The sequence below is a fragment of the Hyaena hyaena genome, unplaced genomic scaffold (assembly GCF_003009895.1).
Source record: "Hyaena hyaena isolate Hyena2069 unplaced genomic scaffold, ASM300989v1 scaffold_896, whole genome shotgun sequence".
Taxonomy (NCBI): Eukaryota; Metazoa; Chordata; class Mammalia; order Carnivora; family Hyaenidae; genus Hyaena; species Hyaena hyaena.
The window spans coordinates 523,140-549,586 of record NW_024081528.1 but is presented as its reverse complement, the minus strand read 5'-3'; the positions used below and the strand labels follow the sequence as shown (position 1 = coordinate 549,586).

At 39.3% G+C, this 26,447-nt stretch overlaps 2 protein-coding genes across 8 annotated transcripts in view; one reads left to right on the top strand and one right to left on the bottom strand.

Annotated features, from left to right (window-relative positions):
- Nucleotides 1-5,666: 5,666 nt before the first annotated feature.
- ACBD5 (acyl-CoA binding domain containing 5) overlaps nt 5,667-26,447 on the bottom strand; it is a 46,468-nt gene continuing 25,687 nt past the window's right edge. For all 7 annotated transcript variants that reach the window (XM_039220528.1, XM_039220526.1, XM_039220523.1 and 4 more), the window contains 4 exons: nt 20,874-21,073; nt 11,872-11,916; nt 11,433-11,542; nt 5,667-5,714 (listed from right to left, as the gene is read on the bottom strand). In XM_039220528.1, coding sequence (XP_039076459.1) covers nt 5,702-5,714; nt 11,433-11,542; nt 11,872-11,916; nt 20,874-21,073 — 368 coding nt within the window. In that variant the 3' untranslated portion in view covers nt 5,667-5,701. The remainder of the gene's footprint in view (nt 5,715-11,432; nt 11,543-11,871; nt 11,917-20,873; nt 21,074-26,447) is intronic.
- LOC120222619 (spindle and kinetochore-associated protein 2-like) lies at nt 16,956-17,315 on the top strand. Its single transcript, XM_039220508.1, has one exon. The coding sequence runs from the start codon at nt 16,956-16,958 to the stop codon at nt 17,313-17,315; it is 360 nt and encodes a 119-aa protein (XP_039076439.1).

Below are 26,447 nucleotides of genomic sequence, written 5' to 3'. Positions count from 1 at the left end.
AAAGAAAAATATGAAAAAATCCTTGAGGAAAGGGATAATATCCAGAGGATAAGTGAAATATACTAGCTCTTGTTTAAAAAAAGAAAAAAAATATCTGTACCCTTGTACTGACATTTCCAATGTTCTTGTTTGTTTTTTGTTTTGTTTGGTTTTGAGAGAGAGAGAGAGGTGGGAGAGAGAAAATCCCAAGCAGGCTCTGTACTGTAGGAGGTGTCTCAGACTCACGAACCATGAGATCATGCATGATCTGAGCCAACATCAAGAGTCCGATGCTTAACTGACCGAGCCACCCAGGTCCCCCCAGTGTGTATCTTTTTTATAGCACTTTCAAAACCTGTGAAAGGGATTTGGATTTTATGTCTTCTTGTCCTACTTCTGTAAAAGGACGGATAATGAAATAACAGCTATCAGTTTACTAAGTATTTACTGTATTTACTAAGTATTTACTGTATCCTGAGCACTATTGTAATTAAACTAGCATGTACTAACCCTATGATATTATTATCATAATTTTATAGATGAGTTTTAAGTGACTTTCCGATAACTGCTCACAATTCCAACCCAGGCTGTCTGGCACTAGACTCGCCCTCTGCATCAGTCCTGAGAATCAAGAGGTACATAAACTAGTCAGGAGTGTGGCTGCAAATGTCAGAAACCGAACTTAAACTACCTTAAGTAACAAGGGAAATTTATTAATCCATGTAAACAAATTGTATAAACGGGGGGGGGGCGGTTAGAGTTTTCAGAGTTAACTTGAATTCAGTGTTTCTGACTTGGGTCTAAGTTCTTAGGGCTACATGTTGGCCTTATTATCTCAGCCTCCTCCAAGTCTCAGGATAGATGGCCCAGAATCTCTAGATTAATAACTTTACAGGCTACAATTCAAAGAAAAGGAGAATGCAACCACAATGAGATACCACCACACACCCATCAAATGTTGGCAAAGATGTGAAACAAGAAGAACTCTCATTCATTACTGGTGGAAATGCAAATTAGTGCAGCCACTCTGGAAAACACTTTGGCAGTTTCTTATAAAACAAAATGTACCTTTACCATGTGATTCAGTAATCATGCTCCTTGGTATTTACCCAAATGAGTTATGACCACATAAAACCTGTACGTAGATGTTTGTTATCAGTTTTAGTCATAACCGCTAAAATTTGGAAACAACCAAGGTATCATTTAATAGGTGGAGGGATAAATAAACTGTAGTATATCTATACAAATATGATCCAGTGCTAAAAAGAAATAAGCTATCTAAATCAGAAGTCCGCAAACTACATCCTACTGACCAAATCTGGCCTCCTGCTTGTTTTATAAAGCTTTATGGAAACCTAAAATTTACAAAATAGAAATTAGGTGTGAAGCTATAAAATTACACGAAAGAACCTCAAATGCATCTTGCTAAGTGAAAGAAGCCAATCGGAAAAGACTACATACCGCATGACTCCAACTATGTAACATTCTGGAAAAGGCAAAATGCTCTCTCCCCTGGTTTCCTGAAATAAATCCAGAGAATAACACCGCTTGCCCTACTTATGGTTATATGCTCATCCCTGAGACTGTCACTGTGGTCAGAAGAATGGTATATACACTGGCCAGGTTACAGGCCCACTCCTGTAGCTTGGAGAGGGGCAGAGTGACATGGCCAGGCGTGCCATGCAGTGGCCGCCCCAGAATCACGTGAGGTGAGTGGAGGAGGAGGGGCTCTCTGAAGGGTCGGGGCAGAGGAGAGCAGTGCTGTTATCAGGAGGAGGGAAGGATGGTAGGCAGAATAAGAAAACAATGGCTACCACCTGTATTATGGATGTATTTAAAAGTTTTTTTTTTAATGTTTTTATTATTTATTTTTGAGAGATGGGGAGGGGCAGAGAGAGAGGGAGACACAGAATCTGTCAGCACAGAGCCCGACCCCACAAACCGTGAGATCATGACCTGAGCCGAAGTCAGACGCCCAACCGACTGAGCCACCCAGGCACCCCTAAAAGTTCTCTTTTAAATGTTTTTTTTAGGGGCACCTAGGTGGCTCAGCCGGTTAAGCATCCAACTTCGGCTCAGGTCATGATCTTCACGGTTCGTGGGTTCGAGCCCCACGTAGGGCTCTGTGCTGACAGCCAGCTCAGAGCCTGGAGACTGTTTCGGATTCTGTGTCTCCGTCTCTCTCTGATCCTCCCCAGCTCACGCTGTATCCCTCTCTCTCTCTCTCAGAAATAAATAAAACATTAAAGAAAATTTAAAAATTTTTTTAAAAGGAAAAGGACATGTATCACTTTCCAGTTTATAAAATGTGGTACCATTTCAAAAGAGGATTAATGGAGGGGTGCCTGATTGGCTCAGTTAGAGGAACATGTGGCTTTTGATCTTGGGGTCATGAGTTCAAGCCCCAAGTAGAGATTAAATAAATAAAACTTTAAAAAAAAGAATTAATGGAGAGAAGATCAGTGAGAAGACAAGAGTTGAGAAGCAGAAAGGAAAAACATATAGAGAAGGAAAAGATCTTAAGAAGGGGGCATTTAAGCCCTGAAGACATTGTCTTTCCTACTATATGTGGGCAAAATTGAATTCGTAAAATTATATTTATATAAACTAGAATAATTATATCCTTTAGATAATAATACACATAATATACAATATACATAAGATGTAATAAAAAATATATATACACACACACATATTTTGTTGCAAAAAGGAGGTTTTATTAAAGTATGGGGACAAGACCCATGGGAAGAAAGAGCTGCCTCTTTAATCATATTTTTATAGACAAAGATGTAACTCTGGGAAACCAGTTCTAGCCAATAATATGGAGACAGAGTGTCCTGTGTGAGAGTTCCAAGAAAGTTACTGTTTCCTGATCAGGTAAGATCTTTGTAAAAGGGACATTTAGACCTAGACGTGCAGCAGCCCTCTGGCAAGCGTAACGACCAAAGCCACATATCAAAGAAGATGGAACAGAAAGACAGAAGGAATCTGTGTCCCAACTGCATTGTGGAAGCACCTCACCAGTCCCAGACTCCCTACCTCTGGACTTCTTGTGTATGAGAAAAAGACCCCAAAACTTATTTGGTCAAGCCACTGCAGTGAGCTTTCTATGACATGCAGCAGGACACTGATCTCTTAAATGATACAAAAAGCTATCATCACTTTTATCACTATCTCTACGAGTCACAAGTTATACAGTTGTATTAAAAATGTAAAATCTTCTCACCATATTCCACCAAAGACCAACTGTGTGTTTTTAAGATGGCTGTAAAGGGTGCACTGGGTGGGTGCGGGCATCTATCTGTTTTGTGTTTTTTTAATAATTTTTTAATGTTTATTTATTTATTTTGAAGGAGAGAGAGAGAGAGAAAGTAGGGGAGGGGCAGAGAGAGAGGGAGAGAGAGAGAATCCCAAGCAGGCTCTGCACTGCCTGCACAGAGCCTAACCTGAGGCTCGATCTCACAAACCGTGAGATCATGACCTAAGCTGAAACCAAGAGTCAGATGCTTAACCGACTGAGCCGCCCAGGCACTCCTTGGAAGCTATCTATTTGGTGCATGAATGGAAACTAAGATTCTGACTGGATCAATAACATTCTCAACCAAATGAGAGTTACACTTTATCCTAGATTCTTGCTTTTATAAAATTATATATCATAGCATGGCTTTATTCTGAAAGAGTCCTGATTACTTTCTATGAATTCCTCTATTTATGCTCATTTAATCCTTAATATATAATCAAGGCACTTCTATCAGTAACAAGTAATAAAAACCGTATCATTTCTCATTAACCTTTTATTTTTAACTTAGTTTTACAATAAAGAAACAGAAAAGAAGTAGATCATTAAAAAAATACCAGCTGTCCATTTAAAATTTTAAATGAGGTTCTTGTTAAACAAAGCAGTAACACTATATCCTATAATTACACCTTTACTTGTATATACAAGGACTGTGTGCAAAGTGCTTTTCAAACTATAAAATAAGACTTTGGAATAGGATATAAACGGTTATCCCTAGCAGTTAGTTACTTCCCACTGCCTGTAATAAATCACAATTGCTTACATTCTTAATTTGCATTTAATTTATTTATTTACTAAGAGAAAAGCCACCATTTTCTGGTACCAAATTGATATCTAATTTTTGAAAATAATCCCTGATCCACAGGTCTAAACCTTATTTTTACATATAATTCAGTTACTTGCTTCATTTTTCCCCTAAATAAATAGAGGACAGTTTTTAAAAAGCAAATATTAGACAGACACGTTTTAATCAGATATGATTAAAAAATAAAAAACACCAAGTTACATGAAAGAAAAAAATACGGAAAAAAGATTCTTGAGGAAAGCAAACTGTATTCTTACACTTTTTTCTTCAGGCAAACAAAAAACCATCCTCTATACGAGGGCTGGATTACTTTCTTACTGAAAACACTCAGAACACATGATGCTTAACCCAACATCACACATACCAAGAATGCTTAAAAAGTATTTGTTACTATGCCTTCGAATGAGAGAAATCTTTAAGGTACAAGGTACATCTAACGAGTGAAGTTCTGGAAGACACCCAGGAAGAATAATTCCAAACAAAGCCTTCAAGGATCTAAACTGCAGTCTTTTTTCTTTTTTTTAGTCTCAACGGGAGCTGGGCGGAGGACACTGAAGTTTACATTAGTTGGCTGTGCCTTTTTCATATGGAAGCATATGGCCCACTAGCTTGCAAATCCTTCCATTACCCCTGTGAAATAGGTGTATCTCAAATATTATACCCGAAGGAAAAATGGAGGCACTAGGAGGTTAAGAGTCCAGTCTGTATAGTTCACCAGTTACAGAAAAGTGATTTTCATGTGTTTCCTTTTTGACCTTTGTAAAAACAGTATAAATAAGTTTTCATTTTATATTTCAAAGCACCCTATGAAGCAGAAACAAGATATCCTCAGTTAAAGAAAAACAATTACAAAGGAATAAATGTATACGGTTGAATAAAATCTTATCAATGATCTACAGGCTCAGAGTATACTTTCAGACCTACTTGAAGCCCATGCATCATTCCCATCAACAGATTAGGTCTATTTTGTGTTCTTCTGTAAAAAGTAAGCCTGGTACACAGGGCTCTACTTTGTAGTAACATCGCCTGAACACTCAAGTCAGTGCTGTGAATGCCCAAGAGAGATCATGAGCAGCCCACAGAGTGGACATGGAGAAGAATCTTCTAGCAGTTTTCTACTCCTTGGCATGGCAATTCAGCGACTAGGATAGAAAGTTGATTTAATCTCATTTGAAGTTCACTCTTGGTTTGCACTCTTTCTCATATTTAATTCAGAAAATTAAAAAATCCAGTTATAAATCTGATCTCATTATCACAACTGTACCTTGGAAAAGCAGCTTATAGTTCTCTATGGGAGATAATCAGGTAAACGTGTTACCAAACAATCATTAATAATTTAATGTCCTTCAAGTTTAAGGGTAGGGTAAATCTATGTATGTATGCTATTTGTAACCTAGTTGAGATTAATTATTCAAGTATCAGCAATATTAGTCCTTAAAATGTTATATTTGTGTAGTGCAAAATATATATATGTATATATGTACACAAACCAAACTATTGGATGACAAAAAGAAGTGTAATCATCACAAACAACTAAGATTCTCTTGTGAGCTCCACAATGCATTTCATTCTGACGTCATCCAGGCCCAGTAGTCTTCTGGAGTAAAACACCAGTTTCTTCAGTTCAGTTTTCTTTAAAGAGAAAGTAAAAACCAATTTCCTATGAATATAAATGCAACCTGAATATGAAACACACCCGTACCAAAGAATCATCTGAATGAAGACACAACAATAATATTCACATTCAAGATCAAACCATAAAATCACCAACGGTCCTTAAGAAATGACTTTTCATCCTTTTCTAGTTGGCTTAACGCAATTTCGAATTTTGGGAATTATTTTCTAACAGGAAAATTGTGAAAGAAAAAACCTCAATAAAACTACAAACAGTTGGTAGATGTACAACCTAAGATTACTCATTTAATGAACAGATAGTCCATATCTGTTACTTGCCAGGCACTGGGGATTCAAACATAAATGAGGCAGGCTCTCAGCTGTCAAAAGAGCTTTCAGGTTAGTTTCGGGGGGGGGGGGGGAGGGCGTGGCGGGGTAGGTAACATGACAGTTTTAGTGATAAACAAGCGATCAGACAGGCGGCTTGTTAGCACAAGATACAACAATCACATATGACCTGAGGTCTGGGAAAGGTCCCACAGCTATAAAATCTCATCACCCTCCCCAGCACTCAAGATGCCAAAATGCCTGAAACCTTCTCATTACGGATACATTCCTCACCTCTGCAGAAATGCTCTTATGCAACCCCCTTGGCAGGAATGATATTTTAAGTAATCAGATCATCCCTTATCCTCTGTAAAATCCTCGTATGTATACTTCCCTGGTAGGAGTGACATTTTAAATAACATAAGGAGATCCCTCAAGGCATGATGGGGGGAAAAAGGCCCCTGGGACCAGAACAGGATTGTGGGTGGTTCTAAAAACTAACTGTCTGAGTGAGGTTTTAGCAGAAATGTTAGCTGGAAGGTGCCTGAACAGTGAGCAACACTTACTAAGAACCCATACAATGAAGATTCCTACACAAGATCCTCTCCAGGTTTATAAAAAAACACACAGCTCTCTGAACCCCCAATCTCCTGTTGTAATACAGAAATAGAGAGAAATGCCCAGCATTATCTTCAGAACTATTTAGAATGTTTTTCAGGCTCTTCGTGAGATCTTTCTGTCCTTCTTTTCTGTTTAAATTAACTTGCAAAATGTAGGGCGAGGTGTGGTAAGAGAAGAAAAGTTACAGAAACGACAGATAAGGGAAGAGGAAAATGCTCTGCCTTTTACCTTGCCCTCTGCACTATCTGCTCTGGCTGTACCGCTGAGGCTCTCTCCCCTCCTCAGAAGCCGGGACCGGACTTTTCCAGGCAGTACCATCTGTCCCAGGCCCCAGTGGAAGAGTGTTCCTACAGAGAGCCCTCCCACACCTGTCTGGTTTTTATTACCTCTCTCCTGAAAGTTCAGTGCCCGCCAGAAAATTACATTTTGTGTATTCATGAATCTGGGCAGAATGATATAGAAAAGTGGTTATGAACATCATTTCCTTCAAAGGAATAGCTTAAGAGTAGTCTCTTGGACTGAACAGGTCTGCTTTTAGTATTTTACTAATGGGTAATTTTATTAGAATGGTCAGGTGAGGTAATTGGAAAGAGGCAGACCCACAGGAGGCTTCCCAGGGCCCAATTTTGAACAAGAAAGTCTCCAATTGTTTCTGTTCATATCACATTCAGAAAAAAATGTTTTGTTTTGCTTTGTTTTTCTGATCTACTGCAAAGTGATAACGTGAGAAATTTACTTTTGAATTTTTATTCTTCTACACTGGGGAAAAAAACCCAAGCAGTGGACCTTATACATCGCTTTCAATGTTTAAAAACAAAACAAAACATCTTTTTAAAAAGCTTACCACAAGGGCGCCTGCGTGGCTCAACTGGTTAAGAGTCCGTCTTGATTTTGGCTCAGGTCGTGATCTCACAGTTGGTGAGACTGAGCCCCCCGCCCTCCCCATCATCAGGCTTCAAACTGACAGTGCGGAGACTGTTTGGGATTCTCTTTCTCTCTCCGCCCCTGCCATGTTACTTCTTTCTCTCTCTCAAAATAAATTAAAAAAATAAAAAATTTACCATATACAGCTACTTATTTTATATATATATATATATACATATATATATAAAACTATTTGTACCCAGATGCGTAGTTATTAAATAAAAATGAAAAGAAAAAAATTAAAAAGAAATAAATTTTAAAAAATGAAAGCTTTCTGTACCATATGGTACTTCAGTTTGCCATCCTGCAAATAGTGACCATTCAGCCAATCATTCGGCATTTACCGTAAGCCAGATACTGTTTAGGGGATGAGACACGGGATGGTCCCTAATATGAGTGAGGTACATCCACTCCTTTCCACGCTTTTTCCACCCTAACTAGATTTCTGGACCTTCATCTTTAACACAGAACTTGTCTACTCCAAACCACACACTGCTGTCTAGGTTTCATTCCTGTAGCTGTCAGATTCAAAATTGCTACACACTTCCAGATTTTTTTTTAAATGTTTTATTTGTTTTTGAGAGAGAGAGAGAGAGGCAGAGTGAGTAGGGGAGGGTCAGAGAGAGAGGGAGACACAGAATCTGAAACAGGCTACAGGCTCTGAGCCGGCTGTCAGCACGGAGCCCGACATGGGGCTCAAACCCACGAACCGTGAGATCATGACCTGAGCCGAAATCAGACGCTTAACCAACTGAGCCACCCAGGTGCTCCTACACACTTCCAGATTAAAAGATGTCTTAAACCCCTCAAGGCTGAAACTTATTTCCATATCAAATACAGCTCTATCTCCAAACTGTTAATCTGTTGTGTAGATAAGCAAGCAGTACCTAAAAACACTATCTCATCAAAATGCAGTTGCACAGTGCTAAATAACTGGTAACTGGATGACTAAACACTTAACATACTGAAAACTTGATAAAAATTCAACAAAGTAGAATGTTAAAAATCAGCAAGAGTTTCCCATTTGGAGACACCTGTAAATAACCGAAAGGGCAGTGGTGTAGACATTCACAAATAAGGAGTAATCTTAAAAAATATTCTAGAAAAAACTGCAATTTTTGGTGACTGCTGAAACAAAGTAGTTGTTTTTTCTTTCAGTCTTTACTAAGTGACAAGCAGTTTCAAACTTAAGCATAAAATAAATTATTAACCGAAGTAAGCTTTCGGGTTTTTGTCCTGTGCCAAATTTCTCTACTCTCCATTCCTCAACTTTCTACAAAGGAAACATGAAAAGGAACTTTGAAATGCATTGCAAAATATGTCAACACCTTCAGTGTCACTGTACCTGCTGCTTGAGTCTAGCATTCTTGCTACATTGTGAAAAAAAGGTTTGGTTCTGTTCTCCTCCAATTAGCAGGGAAATTAAAATTGAAGCACTGCGTAACACTAGACCTAACCATCATAGCAGAAATGTAAAATGTGTGAAAATTAGAAAGGATTTAAACTGGGGCGCCTGGGTGGCTCAGTCAGTTAAGTGTCTGACTTCAGCTCAGGTCATGATCTCATGGTTTGTGAGTTTGAGCCCCATCTTGGGCTCCGTGCTGACAGCTTAGAGCCTGAAGCTTGCTTCAGATTCTCTCTCTCCCTCTCTCTCACCCCACCTCCTCTCACACTCTGTCTCTCTTTCTCTCTCTCAGAAAAAAAAAGCATTAAAAATTTTAAAAAAATTTTTTTAAATTTTTTTTTCTGAGAGAGAGAGAGAGAGACAGCGTGAGCAGGGGAGGGTCAGAGAGAAGGAGAGACACAGAATCTGAAACAGGCTCTAGGCTCTGAGGTAGCTGTCAGCACAGAGCCTGACGTGGGGCTCAAACCCATGAACCGTGAGATCATGACCTGAGCCGAAGTCAGACACTTATCCAACTGAGTCACCCAGGTGCCCCTAAAATTTTTTTAAAAAATAGAAAGGATTTAAACTAAGGTCTGTTGAATCCTTACACAAACCTTACACACAGCTGAAATAACATCTATAACAAATACCTTAGAAAAGAGGTAAATAATGCTGTGAAAACAATCTGTGTTTCTGAAATCCTACTAAAGTTTTTTCAAGTGACTGGGTGTAATGGAAGAACATTAATGTGGCACAGAACTTATTCTTTTATGAACATAAATAAAGTTGTCTTTTTTTTTCTTTTTAAAATTTTTTAATGTTTTATTTATTTCTGAGAGAGACAGAGAGAGAGAGAGGGCATGAGCAGGGGAGGGTCAGAGAGACAGGGAGATACAGAATCTGAAACAGGCACCAAGCTCTAAGCTGTCAGCACAGAGCCCGACACGGGGCTCAAACCCATGAACTGTGAGATCATGACGTGAGCTGAAGTCAGATGCTTAACCGACTGAGCAACCCAGGCACCCCAAAATTGTCTTAAAAAAATTTTTTTTTAATGTTTATTTTTGAGAGAGACAGAATGTAAGTGGGGGAGGGGCAGAGACAGAGAGAGACACAGAATCTGAAGCAGGCTCCAGGCTCCAAGCTGCCAGCACTGAGCCCGATGCGGGACTCGAACTCATGAACAGTGAGATCATGACCTGAGCCAAAGTTCAACATTTAACTGACTGAGCCACCCCAAAACTGAGCCAGCCACCCCAAAATTGAGCCAGGCACCCCAAAATTGCCTTAACATAAGCTGGAATCAGGAAGACTGATACATCCAAATCCCCATGCATTTCAGTTTCTCTGGCATCAACTATGATCACTGGAGCACTTACACTAACTAGTACGCTGCTTATCCCTTTTAGAGAAGAGAATGGCAAATGTCTGGTTTCTGGTTTCGTTAGTTAGGGTAGTTAATTAGGAACTTGGGTTGTTTGCTACAAGAACAACATATCCTTAATCATTTAAACTCATAGATATTTAAAAATGTGTCTCTATTGCACATATTTAAGAGAGCACCTAAAATATTATGACTGAATACCCTATTTTTCCCCCCATCTGTTGTTACTTAATGGAAAATGGTGATGATATACAAAAACATAGTAAGTGAAGCCATCAGTGATAAACAATTGTCTCCATCCCCATCCAAGGAAAGTAATTCAGTTTACATAGTATCTTAAAAAAAAAAAAATGCCTTGGGGCGCCTGCGTGGCTCAGTCAGTTGAGCATCGACTTTGGCTCCGGTCATGATCTCACGGTTCATGGGTTCGAGCCCCGCTTGGGTTCTGTGCTGACAGCTATCTCAGAGTCTGGAGCCTGTTTTGGATTCTGTGTCTCCCTCTCTCTCTGACCCTCCCCTGCTCATGCTTTCTCTCTCTCTCTCTCAGAAATAAATAAAACATTAAGAAAAAAAAAAAGAAACTAGAAAAAAATGCCTTAAGGATTTTCTTTGACCCAAGAGATTCAGTCTCAGGTTCCTAACCTAGACAATCTCAGAGCCCTTTCAAGGATCCTAATCTATTATTCTCATGCCTATTTGAGGTATCTCCTGGCATCCCGAATTTTGGCCCTCAAATTAGAAATATCTCTATTTCTAGAGTTGTCAATCATCCATCTAAAGTTTTCTGAAATGTCAATGTCTATTCCAAAGGTACAGAGAGCAGGCAAGCATTATTTATTTATCCCTTGTCTACAGTTCTTTCATATTAGCAAAGAGCCCAAAATAAACATCAGACTTTAGTTTTTTAAAGTCTAACAAGTACCTAGAAATCCACTAGATATCATTTCCAAGGTAGTTTCAGTTTCAGGATCAGTACAGAATGTTCAGTATGACAATATATCTATAGAATGGAACTGTCCCCTTAACTGTTGAAAGCTCTACTATAGAATATAAGATTTTGCTACTATTTTGAATTAAAAAACTACAGTATTACCTTCTCCTTCTTTGATAATATAAATGCACCAACCACTGGGCAATAAAAGGCCATACGATAGCAAAAGTTAATGCACCAGGAGACATCTCAAAGGGCCACCAAGATGGTCTCTGAGAAAATAAAATAAGCTGGTCACCAATCTATTACATATTACATGCATGAACATAAAAACATACTTAACTCATAATTTTGAAAATATACAACTTAATAACAGATCTCAGTCCTGCTAAAGAGAAGGAAGATATTCAGTATCTCAGAGCGTAATTCAGTAAGTAGACTTTTAGGAGTACTTTAGACTTAAACAATAACAAATATATTTTAACTTCAAAGCTCTAAGGGGTAGCTTTCATCTGGAATACTTTAAGAACCTCATATAATCTAAATTTATTGTAGGTTATTTGAAATCCTGGGGCTTAGATTTAAGAAAAGAATTTCTTACCTGTGAGGGAGGCTGATGACTGGGCTGTAATGTTGATGATTTTGCCTATAAACACAAATAACAGTGATTCAGCTTTGACAAAATGGGAAAAAAAAAACGGTAATTTTTCTATTTCCTATCTTTTTTTTTTTAAGGCTAAAATATTAGTTTATTATGTTTTTCTGCTAACTATGCTGTGATTATCCTGAAACCCATACTGGCCAAATAACAAGGTCCCTAAAATTGCTAGTCAGGTAAATCTTTGATATTTTATATTTTACAGTTGAAATTATATAAAATTATCAAAATAAAACCGTGAATTACTTCTTTTATACTGTTATTAAATTACTGAATCAGGGGTATCTAGGTGGCTGTTGGTTAACCATCCAACTCCTGATTTCAGCTTATGTCGTGAACTTATTAGGCTCCTGAGGTCCAGGCCTGTTTCAGGCTCCATGCTGGGCATAGAGCCTGCTTAAGATTCTTCCTCTCCCTCCCCCTCAACCCCCACCCCACAAATGTGCTCTCTCTCAAAAAAACGGAATCAACTTTTCTTATTAATTCTTTAATTTCCATACAAATTACCATTTACAAACATATCTGAGAACTGCAGCCTTATTATTAAAATTATAAATCATATCCAAAGATCTGTTTTGCAAAATCATGATAAGTTATAACGCAAGAGGAATGGCAGATATGTGAAATAAACTGTTAGTATTGTAGGTTTGTTTTTTATTTTTCCTTGGCTTTACTGAAGTATAATTGACAAATAAAATTATACATATTTATGTGATGATTTGATGTGTATGCACTGTGAAATGATTATCATAATCAAATTAATGAACACATGCCTCACCTCACATAATTACCTTTTTTGTGGGGAGGAGTAGTGTAGGGTTTTCAATGAGATATCTAAACTAAGTCAAAAAATCTCAAATTAATTTAGGAAACTTATATTCCAATTTGGATCACAAAACAAATTTCCTTATGATAGTTGTTGGAAACTTATTAGTACCATTTTTCCATTTATTACAACTTTAGAGAAATGGTATGAAAATTAACGAGATCATTCATTTATTCATTAAACAAACATTTACTGAACTTGTACCAGTTACAACTCTGGGCATTAGACATAAAACGGGAAGTAAAATAACAAAAATCGCTATTCTAATGGAGTTTAAACTGTAATTGAGAGATACGAATAATAATGAATAAATCAGTAAAATATACAGTGTATCAGGTAGTGAGAAACACCATAAAGAAAAATAAAATGGGAGAGGAGATGAGACATGTTGGAGGAGGAGAATCTTGCAACTTTAAATAGAATGAACAGGGATGGCTTTCCTGACATTCGAGCAAAGACTTAAACAAGAAAACAGTGTGCTAAGTGGCTAATGGGGAACCATCTTCTGTACACAGGGACTCCAGGGTGGGAGGGAGCCTGTGGGCAGGTTCAAGTCACAGCACTATGGTCTGTATGCTCAAACAACAGAAGGAAGTGGTGGGAGGAGACAGGCTTTAAATTTCCTTGTTGTGGGTAATTGATCTCCAGGACCCCAGTATGGGTATACCCTAAGGTAAAAACCATTAGTTACCTCTAGATGTTACATTAGTCCTCACAGACCATTAAGGTGTTTTTATTTTTGTTTTGCTTTTTAAAATTTTTTAATATTCTATTTATTTTTGAGAGAGAGAGACAGCGTGAGCAGGAGAGGGACAGAAAGAGAGAGACAGAATCCGAAGACAGGCTCCTCCACACTCTGAGCCAGCTGTCAGTACAGAACCTGATGCGGGGCTCGAACCCACAAACCGTGAGATCATGACCTGAGCTGAAGCTGGACGCTTCAATGACTGAGCCACCCAGGCATCCCGACCATTAAGGTGCTAAAGAAGAGTATACTCAAATTGCCAAGTGCTGAAAGAATCTAGACAAGGTAATGATTTGTATGATATTAGTTGTAATTGTACCTTGTAGGCATAACTATATTTTACCTAGAGATTTGCCTTAAGGTGCTTCTTAAGACTAAATGGAATTAAGGGTAGATTTACAAAATTGAGCTCCAAGTATATGATGATTTATCCAAGGTCACATTAGTTAGCATAATCTTTTTTTTTTTTTATTTATTTATTTATTTCTAGGAGAGAGAGAGACAGCGTGAGCAGGGGAGGGTCAGAGAGAGAGGGAGTCACAGACTGAAACAGGCTCCAGGCTCTGTCTGAGCTGGCAGTCAGCACAGAGCCTGACGCGGGGCTCGAACCCACGAACCGCGAGATCATGACCCAAGCGAAAGTCGGACGCTTAACCGACTAAGCCACCCAGGCGCCCCTAGTTAGCATAATCTTGAATGGAACTCGGAGGATCAAATCCCAATGTGATGACACAGCTATTCTTTAAAGCAGCAACTACTAACAAACACTAAGCTAGAGTCAGAACTATGAAATGTTGACTGCCAGTGGTTTTTTTTCCAAATAATAAATAAAATGAAGATTCCCAAAGACCCTCGCTCATATCTAAGAAGCACTGACACTAGCTGTATAATTAGCAGTACGAGTTTTTGCTTTAATATTTACCCATACATGTTGTTAAAGAAAAATACAATCAATGACACTTGTGAAAGCACAGTAAGGAAGACTTTATACAAGGGAGAAGGGGCTGTCACTGTGGGTACAGGGACTTCTATAGTCAGGGGGAGACAGATTGGCCTCATCTCCCAATACAGCACGGGCAAGGGAGAATTAATTAATGTAAGGAGGAGGGCTGGGATCAGTGGATGGAAAATTCCTAAGAGGGAACATCATGGGTAAGGGAGATTCTGGTTAAACCAACCTAACAGGATTCTTGCTGAAGATGGGCCAAGGTGATCAGACAGCCTTACCTGGGGTAAGACGGAGCCTAAGAGCCTGTCTGGTTTAAACTGAGCAGGGTTCTTGATGAAACTGGATTTTACAAGGAAGAAGTGAAGAGATGGGCCTAAGAGAAGGTCCAAGAGTCTGACTAAAATTTAATTGAACAAAGAATCTTTGTTGGTATCAAGTGGCTTTTATGTAGCTTTGACATAGTTAGATTCTATTTACCATTCAATTGCTGGATTAAGCTAAATTACTGCATTTTTTGGAAAATACTTTTAAAAGGAAAAATCCCATATAACTGTAACCACTGCAAAGAAAATATGAAGACAGAGAATTATTTAAGTTAGGTCCTCTCTAAGGCTGTGAACATCATTGCTATTGTTACCATCAGCATCTCATGTGATACTATGTAAATGTCACATGGGTATCCCAGGCACTGTACTATGCATTTTACATTATCCTCTGAATAATCCTAGGATGTAGACATTATTAGTATTTCCATTTTATAGATAGGAAACTGAGACACAGAAAAGTAAAGTAACCTGATTGAAGATCAAACAATAAGTGGCAAAGGGCACCTGGGTGGCTTAGTCAGTTAAGCATCCAACTTTGGCTCAGGTCATGATCTCACGGTTCATGAGTTGGAGTCCCACATCGGGCTCTTTGCTGACAGCTCAGAGCCTGGAGCCTGCTTCGTATTCTGTGTCTCCCTCTCTCTCTGCCCCTCCCCCCCTCACACTCTTGTCTCTTTCTCTCTCTCAAAACTAAACATTAAAACAGTTTAAAAACATTTTTTAAATGTTTATTTTTGATACAGAGAGACACAGAACGCAAGTAGAGGAGGGGCAGAGAGAGAGAGACACACACACACACACACACAGAATCTGAAGCAGGCTCCAGGCTTTGAGCTGTCAGCACAGAGCCCGACGTGGGGCTCAAACCCACAAACTGCAAGATCATGACCTGAGCTGAAGTGGGACACTCAGCCAACTGAGCCACCCAGGCACCCCTAAAAAAAAGAAAAAGTGGTAGACCCAGGATTTGAACCCAGGTGCCAAGATCTACCACACAGTGCTGTTTCCCTTTTCATTTATGTTTCCACTGCCCAGAAAGTATCTGGTATGTGGCCATTCACCAAATATTTATTGAATGAATAAATCTCAGCTTGCTCTGATGGAAAGTGAATTGCATGAGAAATCTGGAAAGTTTATAGAACTGGCTTTGCCACTATTAAGGAATGTGTCCTCTCTGTATCTCTCCTTCATCTGCTGAACTAGAGGTACTGAACTAAATTTCCTTTAACTCTACAATCTACTACTACTCTGCCATCAATTTACCTCTTTTATTCATCCAAATGAATTATGTAAAAAAATTTTGTTTGAGGGGGTGCAAAAAGGTGATTTTATTAAAGCATGGGGACAGAACCCGCGGGCAAAAAGAGCTGCCATGATTAATGCAAATAAAGTCCTTAACATGTCAGAATCTTTTTTTGGTTTGTTTTATGTACAAGTGAAAAAGAGAACTTCTAAAGAAAAAAAAAAACCCAAAAAAACTTTTAACAGAATCTCAATACCACTGAAGACATTAAATGTATACAAAATACACTTTTTCTTTTTTAATTTTTTTTAATGTTTTATTTATTTCTAGGAGAGAGAGAGAGAGACAGCGTGAGCAGGGGAGGGTCAGAGAGGGAGGGAGTCACAGACTGAAACAGGCTCCAGGCTCTGAGCTGGTAGTCAGCACAGAGCCTGATGCGGGGCTCAAACCCACGAACCGCGAGATCATGACCTAAGCGAAAGTCAGATGCTTAACCGACCAAGCCACCCAGGCGCCCCTTTGATAGAATTTTTAGAATCTACTTTTAGATTTTTAGAATTTATTCCATTTTTAATACTTTAANACCACGAGATCATGACCCAAGCGAAAGTCGGACGCTTAACCGACTAAGCCACCCAGGCGCCCCCAAAATACACTTTTAAAAAGTCACAGAATGAGGGGTGCCTGGGTGGCTCAGTTGCCTGAGTCTCCGACTTGGGCTCAAGTCATGAATTTGCAGTTCGTGGGTTTGAGCCCTGTGTCGGGCTCTGTGCTGACAGCTCAGAGCCTGGAGCTTCCTTCAGATTCTGTGTCTCCTTTTCTCTCTATTCCTCTCCTGATCGCATTCTGTCTCTCTGTCTCTCTCTCAAAAATAAAGAATAAAAAAAAATTTTTTTTCCTTAAAAAAAAGTCACAGAATGAACTATGAACTATTCAACATGGAGGCAGAGATCAGTAAGCTGGAACTGGTGTTCCAGAAAGCTGGCTCTGACCTGGATTACTTTCAATACAGGCTGGAATATGAAATCAAGACTAACCCTGATACAGCAGTCAATAAAAATCCAGTTACACTCTTAAAGGGACTGTCAGCAATAAAGTCTCAATATCAAACTTTGTATGGATGCTTTAAATCAACTGCTGTAGAGCAGAAAGAGACTAAGAACTGCATTTGTGCTACTGTAGATAAGACTATGACCATGATACAAGAACTACAAAAGCAAACAGACGTGGAGCTGTCACCACTGACTAAAGAGAAAACTGTGGCAGAGCAATTAAAATCTTTCATATCACACTTCTGAAGAAGTGGACCTAGAAAAGGGAATTCTCATGGATAGGAGATCTACTTCAGACATATTTAAGACAATGTCTTGGGGCGCCTGGGTGGCTCAGTCAGCTAGCGTCCAACTTCGGCTCAGTTCATGATCTCGCAGTTTGTGGGTTCGAGCCCCACATCGGGTTCTGTGCTGGCAGCTGGGAGCCTGGAGCCTATTTCAGATTCTGTGTCTCCCTCTCTCTCTGCCCCTCCTCTGCTCATGCGCTGTCTCTGTCTCAAAAATAAATAAACTATAAAAAAAATAAAAAAGAAAAAGAAAGAAGAGGTCTTGTTAGCACCTGATGACTTGAAGCGGGGGATAGAGAAGGACATTTGGCTTGGGTGACTGGATGTGATGCCTTCCATGAGGGAAGGTCCCATAACAAGGGCAGATGTTATATGAATAAAGTTCAGCCAAAAAGATAGAATGGGAATAAAGGGATTTAAAAATATATAGGCACACACAGTCTTATAATTTGAGGCAAGGAAGTCATGTAACACTATTTTGCATTTGCTTTTGTGTAATTGGGATAAAACGGGTGTCCTGGCCTGTCATAAAAGGATATTTATGTACTATTGTTCAGTCAGATATGAATAAGCATGCCTTGGCAATTAAAGGATAGAAAATAAATAAATAAAAAGTCACAGACTAAGAAAAGGCAGACTACTGGAACAGTAATATTCGATAATACTAAATGAACGAATGAGGTTTCCCTCATGGTTAGCTCTTCTTTAAGATAGTTTTGTATTAACCTAGGGATAGCTTGATGAGTTCATGGGCCTTAAATACACATTATTTCTCAAGCTAATACAGAAAGTAGAATTTTCTTATTAATAAAAGATAGAAATAAAACGTTTCATATCAATAATCCATACTTACCCTTACAAATGAAGTAAAGCCATTCATTTAAGGCACGAATTATTAACACCTTTTTTTTTTTTTTTTTAAATCATAGACCTTGTTGAGAATTGGATGAAGGCAACAAATCCTCCCTTCAAAAGTGCAAAATCAAGCAAAACTTTGCATATTATTTTAGGGTCTTCACAGACTCATGAAAATCTACAGTTCATAGTCTGATGATAAAATGTAATAGACAATCACTGAGATACATACAAATGAGAAACCTTGTGATAATGAGTTACTCAAAGAATAAAAAGGGTAAAATATTCATAGGAGTTGTTTAAAAAGCTTACAGTATTAGTTTCTTGAAATGCATCTACATTTAATTTATCTTGCAATTGAAGCACATCTTTCATTAACTGCAAATTCTTTTTTTTTCAATTTTTTTAATGTTTTATTTATTTCTGTGAGAGAGACAGACAGAGAGACAGACAGCGTGAGCAGGGGAGGGTCAGAGAGAGAGGGAGACACAGAATCTGAAGTAGGCTCCAGGTTCCGAGCTGGCTGTCAGCACAGAGCCTGATGCGGGGCTCGAACCCACGAACCGCGAGATCATGACCTGAGCTGAAGTCGGCCACTTAACCGAATGAGCCACCCAGGCGCCCCTCATTAACTGCAAATTCTTAGTATCTCTTACAGCATGCTTCAATCCAAGGTTTTTGTTTTTGTTTTTTTTAATGTTTATTTTTGACAGAGAGAGTGTGCGTGCACTCAAGAGAGAGCAGGGAAGTGGCAGAGAGAGAAGGAGACACAGAATCCGAAGCAGGCTTCAGGCTCTGAGCTGTTAGCACAGAGCCCAATGTGGGGCTTTAACCCATGAACCACAAGACCATGACTTGAGCCAAAGTTGGACACATAATCACCTGATCCACCCAAATGCCCCCAATGCCATATAACATTTAAGTGGGGTCAGAGAGCCAGTTGAGTTGCCTCTTTCTTTTCTCCATCAACATTAGTCCAAGAGGAACAAGTCAGAGGACAAATGCGGCACAGTATTACTAGCCATCTGAAGGCTCTGCAGCCAAGTCCAGGGATTATTGCAGGCTAGCCCCCAACTGTGAACCAAGATGAACCAACCCTTCCTCTGAACCCATTTCCTTTCCTTTAGTACCTCCTGCAGACTTAGCTGTCCAGCTTTCTTCAGCACAGAATGGCAATCTACCACTGGAGAAAGAGCACTGACCTAGGATATAGGATGTCTGCATTCTGCTGGAATTTCTGCAACTGACTTGATATAGTGCCTTTTCAAAGGGTTAATAGTCTTACTCTTCCAGGGTTAAATAACTGTGAACATCAAACTCTAACTCTTCCTTCCTCTCTGGCTTTAAAGTTTTGATCCTACCACAAATTTATACTAAAGAATTGATAACTTAATATACTATCTACAGCATTTTAAAAAGAAGTCAAGATAGGGGCACCTGGGTGGCTTAGTCGGTTAAGCGTCCGACTTTTGCTTAGGTCATGATCTCGCCGTTCGTGGGTTCGAGCCCCGCGTCGGGCTCTGTGCTGACTGCCAGCTCAGAGCCTGGAGCCTGTTTCAGTCTGTGACTCCCTCTCTCTCTGACCCTCCCCTGCTCACGCTGTCTCTCTCTCTCTCCTAGAAATAAATAAAAAATAAAACATTTTAAATAAAAAAAAAAAAAAGAAGTCAAGATAGAGGACAACATTTAATATGAAAGAATGACTTTAATGATGAACTGGTTACGGTTTTTTACTTCCTCAAACTGCACTATTAAACAGCCCTTTTTTTCTTTCTCTTTTTGAGAGAGACAGACAGCACATAAGCTGGGGAGGGATAGAGAGAGGGAGGGAGACACAATCTGAAGCAAGCTTTAGGTTCTAAGCTGTCAACACAGAGCCCAATGTGGGACTCGAACCCACAAATTGTGAGATCACGACCTGAGCCAGAGTTGGATGCTCAATGGATCAGCCATCTAGGTGCCCCCAAGCTCTTTTTAAATTTATTTGAAAGAGAAAGAGAGAGAGAGAGAGAGAGAGATAGAGAATGAATCCCAAGCTGGCTCCATGTTGTCAGCACAGAGCCTGATGCAGGGCTCAATCTCATGAGCTGTGAGATAATGATCAGAGCCAAGATCAAGAGTCTAGACACTTAACCAACTGAGCAACCCGGGAGTCTTTTTTTTTTTTTTTTTTTTTTAAGATTTTCAAGTAATCTCTGCACCCAAAGTGGGGCCTGCTCCAGTGCTTCACTGACTGAGCCAGCCAGGTGCCCCTTAACAGCTCTTATTTGTCTAATACCAAGTATGCTGCTTCTACCTCCAACATGGTACTGGTATTTTTACACTTGAAACATTTTCTGTGAGGTGGTAGTTAGCTTTTGGATAAGTCTTTTCTTAAATAAACAATATTTTCAAAAGTAGATCCTTTTTATTTTTTATTATTTTTGAAAAACCATTTAATTTATTTTTTAAGTAATCTCTCCACCCAACATGGGGCTCAAACTCCCAACCCGAGATAAAGAGTCACATGCCCTATCCACTGAGCCGGCCAAACACCCCTAGATCCTTTTTATTAAAAAAAAAGAATTATTACACTGATTTATGTAAATCTGATCAACACAGATTACATTTACACGCTGTTGTACAGGATCAAGAGTGGAAGAAGACAAATTCGAAAGCTCACCTGCGAAGCTGTTAGTGTTTCCAGTTTATGAAGTCTCTGAAGGACGTTCTGCATATCTTCCTGCAGACGCATCAGGACAAGAGCGATCTGTTCATTGAGGCTGCCTCTTGACCCTCTGTCCGAGCCCCAGCGTTCCCCATCACCTCCACTTCCTACTTGCCGACCCTTGGATCCTTCACTCAAGTGCTGCATTCTATGCCCTATTTTAAGAGAGGAAAATCAGTTTTAAATAATTCTTATGAAAGTAGAAACAGTGTGTGTTATTCACTTTCCTGTGTTATTTCTTTGAGATCTAAATCTCCAAAGTGGACAGGAAGCAATCGGGAAGTACACAAAATACCGGGAGCAAAAAAGTAACGATAGAAGCTTCTATTTATATTGAGATACTCAAAGATTCTCTTTGCTAAGGTTTTACAATGTAGTTACAACACTAGTATATGACAAAATGCATATAATTCACACAAAATTTACATCTTTGGGGTGCATTCTCAAAAATTCTTTACTAATAAGGTAAGAAGATTGAAGAAATTCAAAGACTAATTTTTTTTAATGTTTATTTTTGAGAGTGAGAGTGCACGCAAGAGAGAGTACAGATACATGTGAGTGGTGGAGGGGCAGCGCGAGAGGGAGAGAGAGAATCCAAAGCAGGCTCCAAGCTGCTAGTGTAAGGCCCAATGTGGGGACTGACCCATGAACAGTAAGATTAAACTTGAGCCAAAGTAGGAAACTCCACCAACTAAGCCACTCAGACACCCCCAAAGACTGCTTCTTTAGAGTTTTTAAAGGCACACTATATAGATATATTTTCCTTTTTGGTCATTTTTTATTTCATCACATTATAAATCTCCCAAAAGGTTTTTTATTGTTTTTCTTTTTAAGTTTATTTATTTTGAGAGAGACAGAGACAGCACGAGTTGGGGAGAGTCAGAAAGAGGGGGAGAGAGAATCCCAAGAAGGCTCACAGAACCTGATGCGGGGCTTGAACTCATGAAACCTTGAGACCATGGTCTGAGCTGAAACCAAGAGTTGGAAGCTTAGCCATCTGAGATACCCAGTTGGTTAAAACCAACTAGTAAAGGGAAGCTAACAGTAAATAAGTAAATAATTCAGATTCTTTGCAAATGGTGATTAAGTGCTCTGAAGAAAAAAAGAATGAGCAATTAAAGTGACTGGAGATGGGGATTACCATAACATGGGAATAGTCTGATTAATCCTGTTTTTGTGAAGGCTCAAAAAAAAATTTTTTTTTAATGTTTGTTTATTTTTGAGGGAGGGAGAGAGAGAAAACACACCAGCAGGGGAGGGACAGAGAATCTGAAGTGGGTTCTGGGCTGACAGCAGACAGCTGGATGTGGGGCTCAAACTCATGAACAGCGAGTGAGATCATGATGTGAGCCAGTCAGATGCTTAACCAACTGAGTCACTCAGGCACCCTAAACCCAAAAGGTTTTTAAATGTATTTCTCTTTTTATAAATTCTATTACACTTACCACTGCTAATATTTTGTTATATATCCATTATTTTTTCTATGCATATATTTACAGAATTGGCATTACCCCAACACATAATCTTGTGTTCCTCTTTTAAAAAAATTATAAACATTTATCTGCATTTTTACATTTTACTCCAAAAACACTGAAATGGTTACATAAATTCCCCAGTATGACCATGAAAGAATTTACCCAATTGTTCTCCACTTTTGGATAATTCCAAATCTTTGCAATTACAAATAATGCTGCAGTGGGGCACCTGTGTGGCTCAGTTGGTTGAGCATCTTGTTCTTGACCTCCGCTCAGGTCATGGTCTCACAGTTCATGGGATGAAGCACCACGTCAGGTTCTGTGTTAGGAGTGCAGAGCCTGCTTGGGATTCTTTCTTCTCTGTCTTGGCCCCTCTCCTGCTTGAGCTCTCTCAAAATAATAAATAAACATTAAAAAAAATCCAGGGGCACCTGGGTGGCTCAGTCAGTTAAGCACCCAATTTCAGCTCAGGTCATGATTTTGCGGTTCATGAGTCTGAGCCCCACATCTGGCTCTGTGCTGACAGCTCAGAGCCTGAAGCCTGTTTCAGTTCTGTATCTCCTTTCTCTCTGCTCCTCCCCCACTTGCACTCTGTCTCTCAAAAATAAACATTAAAAAAAAAACAAAACCCTCCACAACTAAAAAACAAAGAACACTGCAATGAATGTCTTTGTACATAAATTCTTGCCCAAGTGTCTACTGATCTCCTTAGGAAATACAGAATCAAAAAAGAAGAATTACTGGGTCAAAGGATGACAACTTTGTAGAAGTTCTCAATGAGTGTTAACTAAGGTATTTTTCAGAAAGCCTACCATAGTTTTATATTGCAGCATATAGAAAGCACTACCATGAAGAAATGGAGTATTATGACTGCTTATATGTTTGCTAACACAATAGGTAAGTTTTGTTTTATTTTGTTTTAAATAATAAACAGGAATCTGTTTACCTCATTGCCCTTTGGCATTCTGGAGCCCTCCCGCAGCAAAAGGGTTCCCAAAGCTGAGATTGCATCAGGCCGTGTTTGTTCTTATAAGAGAAATGGAATTGGAGCTGTTTGCCAAGTTAAATTTCAAAGAGTACACTAAGGTGCTGTGCTTGATGCCAATTTCTTTTTTTTTTTTTTTTTGTTAGCATTTATTTATTTATCGTGTGAGAGAGAGAGAGCACGCACACAAAAGGGGCAGAGACAGAACCCCATGCAGGCTCCATCCCGTCAGTGCAGAGCCCAATGCGGGGCTTGATCTCATGAACCCTGACATCATGACCTGAGCTGAAATCAAGAGTCAGACGCTCAACTGAGTGATCCACCCAGGCCCTCCTGAAGCCATTTTCAAGAAGACTTCTACTCTTACATTGAAAGGAAGTAAATTTTGAAGTGGTTCTTCAAGAAAGGACCACTTCAGCTATCGGTATGGAATTTACAAGGGAAATAAAAAAGTAGGAAGTCTGGCCTGAGGCTTAGTTTTTTTTTTCTTCATCCTTAAGAGATTGAGATATTCTGTGATGGCCTGTCAGTGGGTACTGATGACGCTAGAGAATTATTCTCCTCTCTGTTCACTTTACTATATCCTATGTCACAGTCAGCTTTCAAACAAGCCTTCACAACGACAGAACTAATCACAACGACAGAAGTAATCAGACCATTCCCATGTTACGGTAATCCCCACCTCCAGTCACTATCTAATTACTCATTTTTTTTTCTTCAGAGCACTTATCACCATTTGCAAAGAATCTCCATTATTTACTTAATTACTGTCAGCTCCCTTTACTAGAACATGAGCTCCGTGGAAAGAGGAACTTTGTCCTGTTCTCTACAGCATCCCCAGGACCCAGAACAGGGCCCGACAAAGAAAAGCTCAATAATACGTGTTTAATGCTGAGGCAGATTTAGGTGAAGCTCACGAAGCTTCACTTCAGGGGCTGCCACTTGTATGGGCCTCTGTGACTGCTGGGAGTTGTAGTGTTTTATAGGCGGGGTGAAGTCAGGGTTGTCAATAGGAAGGCTTTCATACATACAATTTTGGTAAATTGCCTAAAGAAAGGCATCTGAATTCAAGACTCTAGTAAAATGTGATCTCTCTCTTCTTCATTAAATATACACAATTTGGTATATGTTCAAATGGCTATTTTTAAAAGTATAGTTTTCTTAATAACATTAATCCTCTCTTTTCATCCCCGTCTTCATTTGTTTTATTTTATGTAGATTTTTTTCAATCAGAAGCACAGCTAATCCTTTAACTTTTCCCTTTCTTAAGTGGATTTTCCCTTTTTTAAGTGTACAATATGATTCGATACTTGTATATACTGCAAAATGATCACTGCAATAACTCCAGTTAACATCTGTCATCATATAGTTATAGATTTTTCCCCCTTGATGATAATTTCTAAGACTTTTCTATCTTAGCAACTTTTTCTTTTTTTTCTTTTATTTTTTATTTAAAAAAAATTTTTTTTAATGTTTTATTTATTTCTAGGAGAGAGAGACAGCGCGAGCAGGGGAGGGTCAGAGAGAGAGGGAGACACAGAATCTGAAGCAGGCTCCAGGCTCTGAGCTAGCAGTCAGCACAGAGCCCGACGCGGGGCTCGAGCCCACGAACCACGAGATCATGACCTAAGCGAAAGTCGGACACTCAACCGACTAAGCCACCCAGGCGCCCCTAAAAATTGTTTTTTAATGTTTTTTTAATTTCTGAAGGAGAGAGAGAGAGAACATGAGCAGGGGAGGGTCAGAAAGAGAGGGAGACACAGAATCTGAAGCAGGCTCCAGGCTCTGAGTTGGCTGTCAGCACAGAGCCCGACCCGGGGCTCGAACCCACGAACGCTGAGGTCATGACCTGAGCTGAAGTCGGATGCTTAACCAACTGAGCTACCCAGGCACCCCTTTTTTTCTTTTAGAAAGATAGAGTGCAAGCCGGGGAGGGGGCAGAGGGACAGAGAGAGAGGAAGAATCCCAAGAAGGCTCCATGCTCAGCCCTGGAGCCCACCGTGGGGGCCTGATCCCATAATCCTGGAACCATGACCTGAGCCAAAATCAAGAGTCAGATGTTCAAATGACTGCACTACCCAGGCGCCCCAAACTGAGCAACTTTCAAATATGCAATACAGGTATGATTTACTACAGACACCATGCTGTATATTATATCCCCATGACTTACTTATTTAATAACTGAAAGTTTTTATCTTTTGATCCCTGTGACCTGTTTTGCATCCCCTTCACCCTGGCCTCTGGCATTCATCAACCTATCTATTCTCTGTATCTATAAGCTTGGTCTTTTGTTTTTGTTTTTTTTAGATTCCACATATAAGAAAGATCATATGGTATTTGTCTTTCTATTAATTCTCTTTTCTGACAGTCCCTATTCATTCCTAACTATAAACAATTATAAATTAATATATATTTACTTTGCTTCCCTCCTCAACTCTATTCTGTTACCTGATCACATTATTCTTCTTCTTAATGTTTACCTTTTTTTAATTTTTAAAAAATATTTATTTATTTTGAGAGATAGAGTGGGGCAGGGGCAGAGACAGAGGGAGAGAAAGAATCCCAAGCAGGCCCCACACTGGCCGTGCTGAGCCTGACCTAGGGCTCGACCCCTCAAACCATGAGATATGAGCTGAGCTGAAATCATGAATCAGACGCTTAAGCGACTACGCCACTCCTTAATGTTTACCTCTGTATTGTTAAATGTTCTTTTATCTCTATTACTTGATTTGTCAGTTTTAAACAATATCTTTTGACTTAAGTAGGGAAACATGCTAAAGACACAATTCAAATTTCTACCTATCGTAGGAAACAAAAGCAGAAGGGCATCTGGAGAACCAGTAAGTGACAGTTCAAGAAGGGTGACAGAACATGAATTTGGCTACTTCAAAAAACGGCATAAAAGATATAGAAATAGGAATGTTTTCCCCTGTACCTTCAGAGATCACACTACTATGCCTGGTAGGGTCTAAGGAGAGAACTCGGTGTAAAGAAAAGTGGTCAGACGTTATAAAAGGATAACTTTTAACATTTCCTTGGTAGACTGGGAGTTCTAATGTCTCTCCTTAC

Bases quoted from the DNA above. Each gene is read 5' to 3' on its own strand.
- LOC120222619 (XM_039220508.1), top strand. From the start codon at position 16,956: ATGGAGGCAGAGATCAGTAAGCTGGAACTGGTGTTCCAGAAAGCTGGC.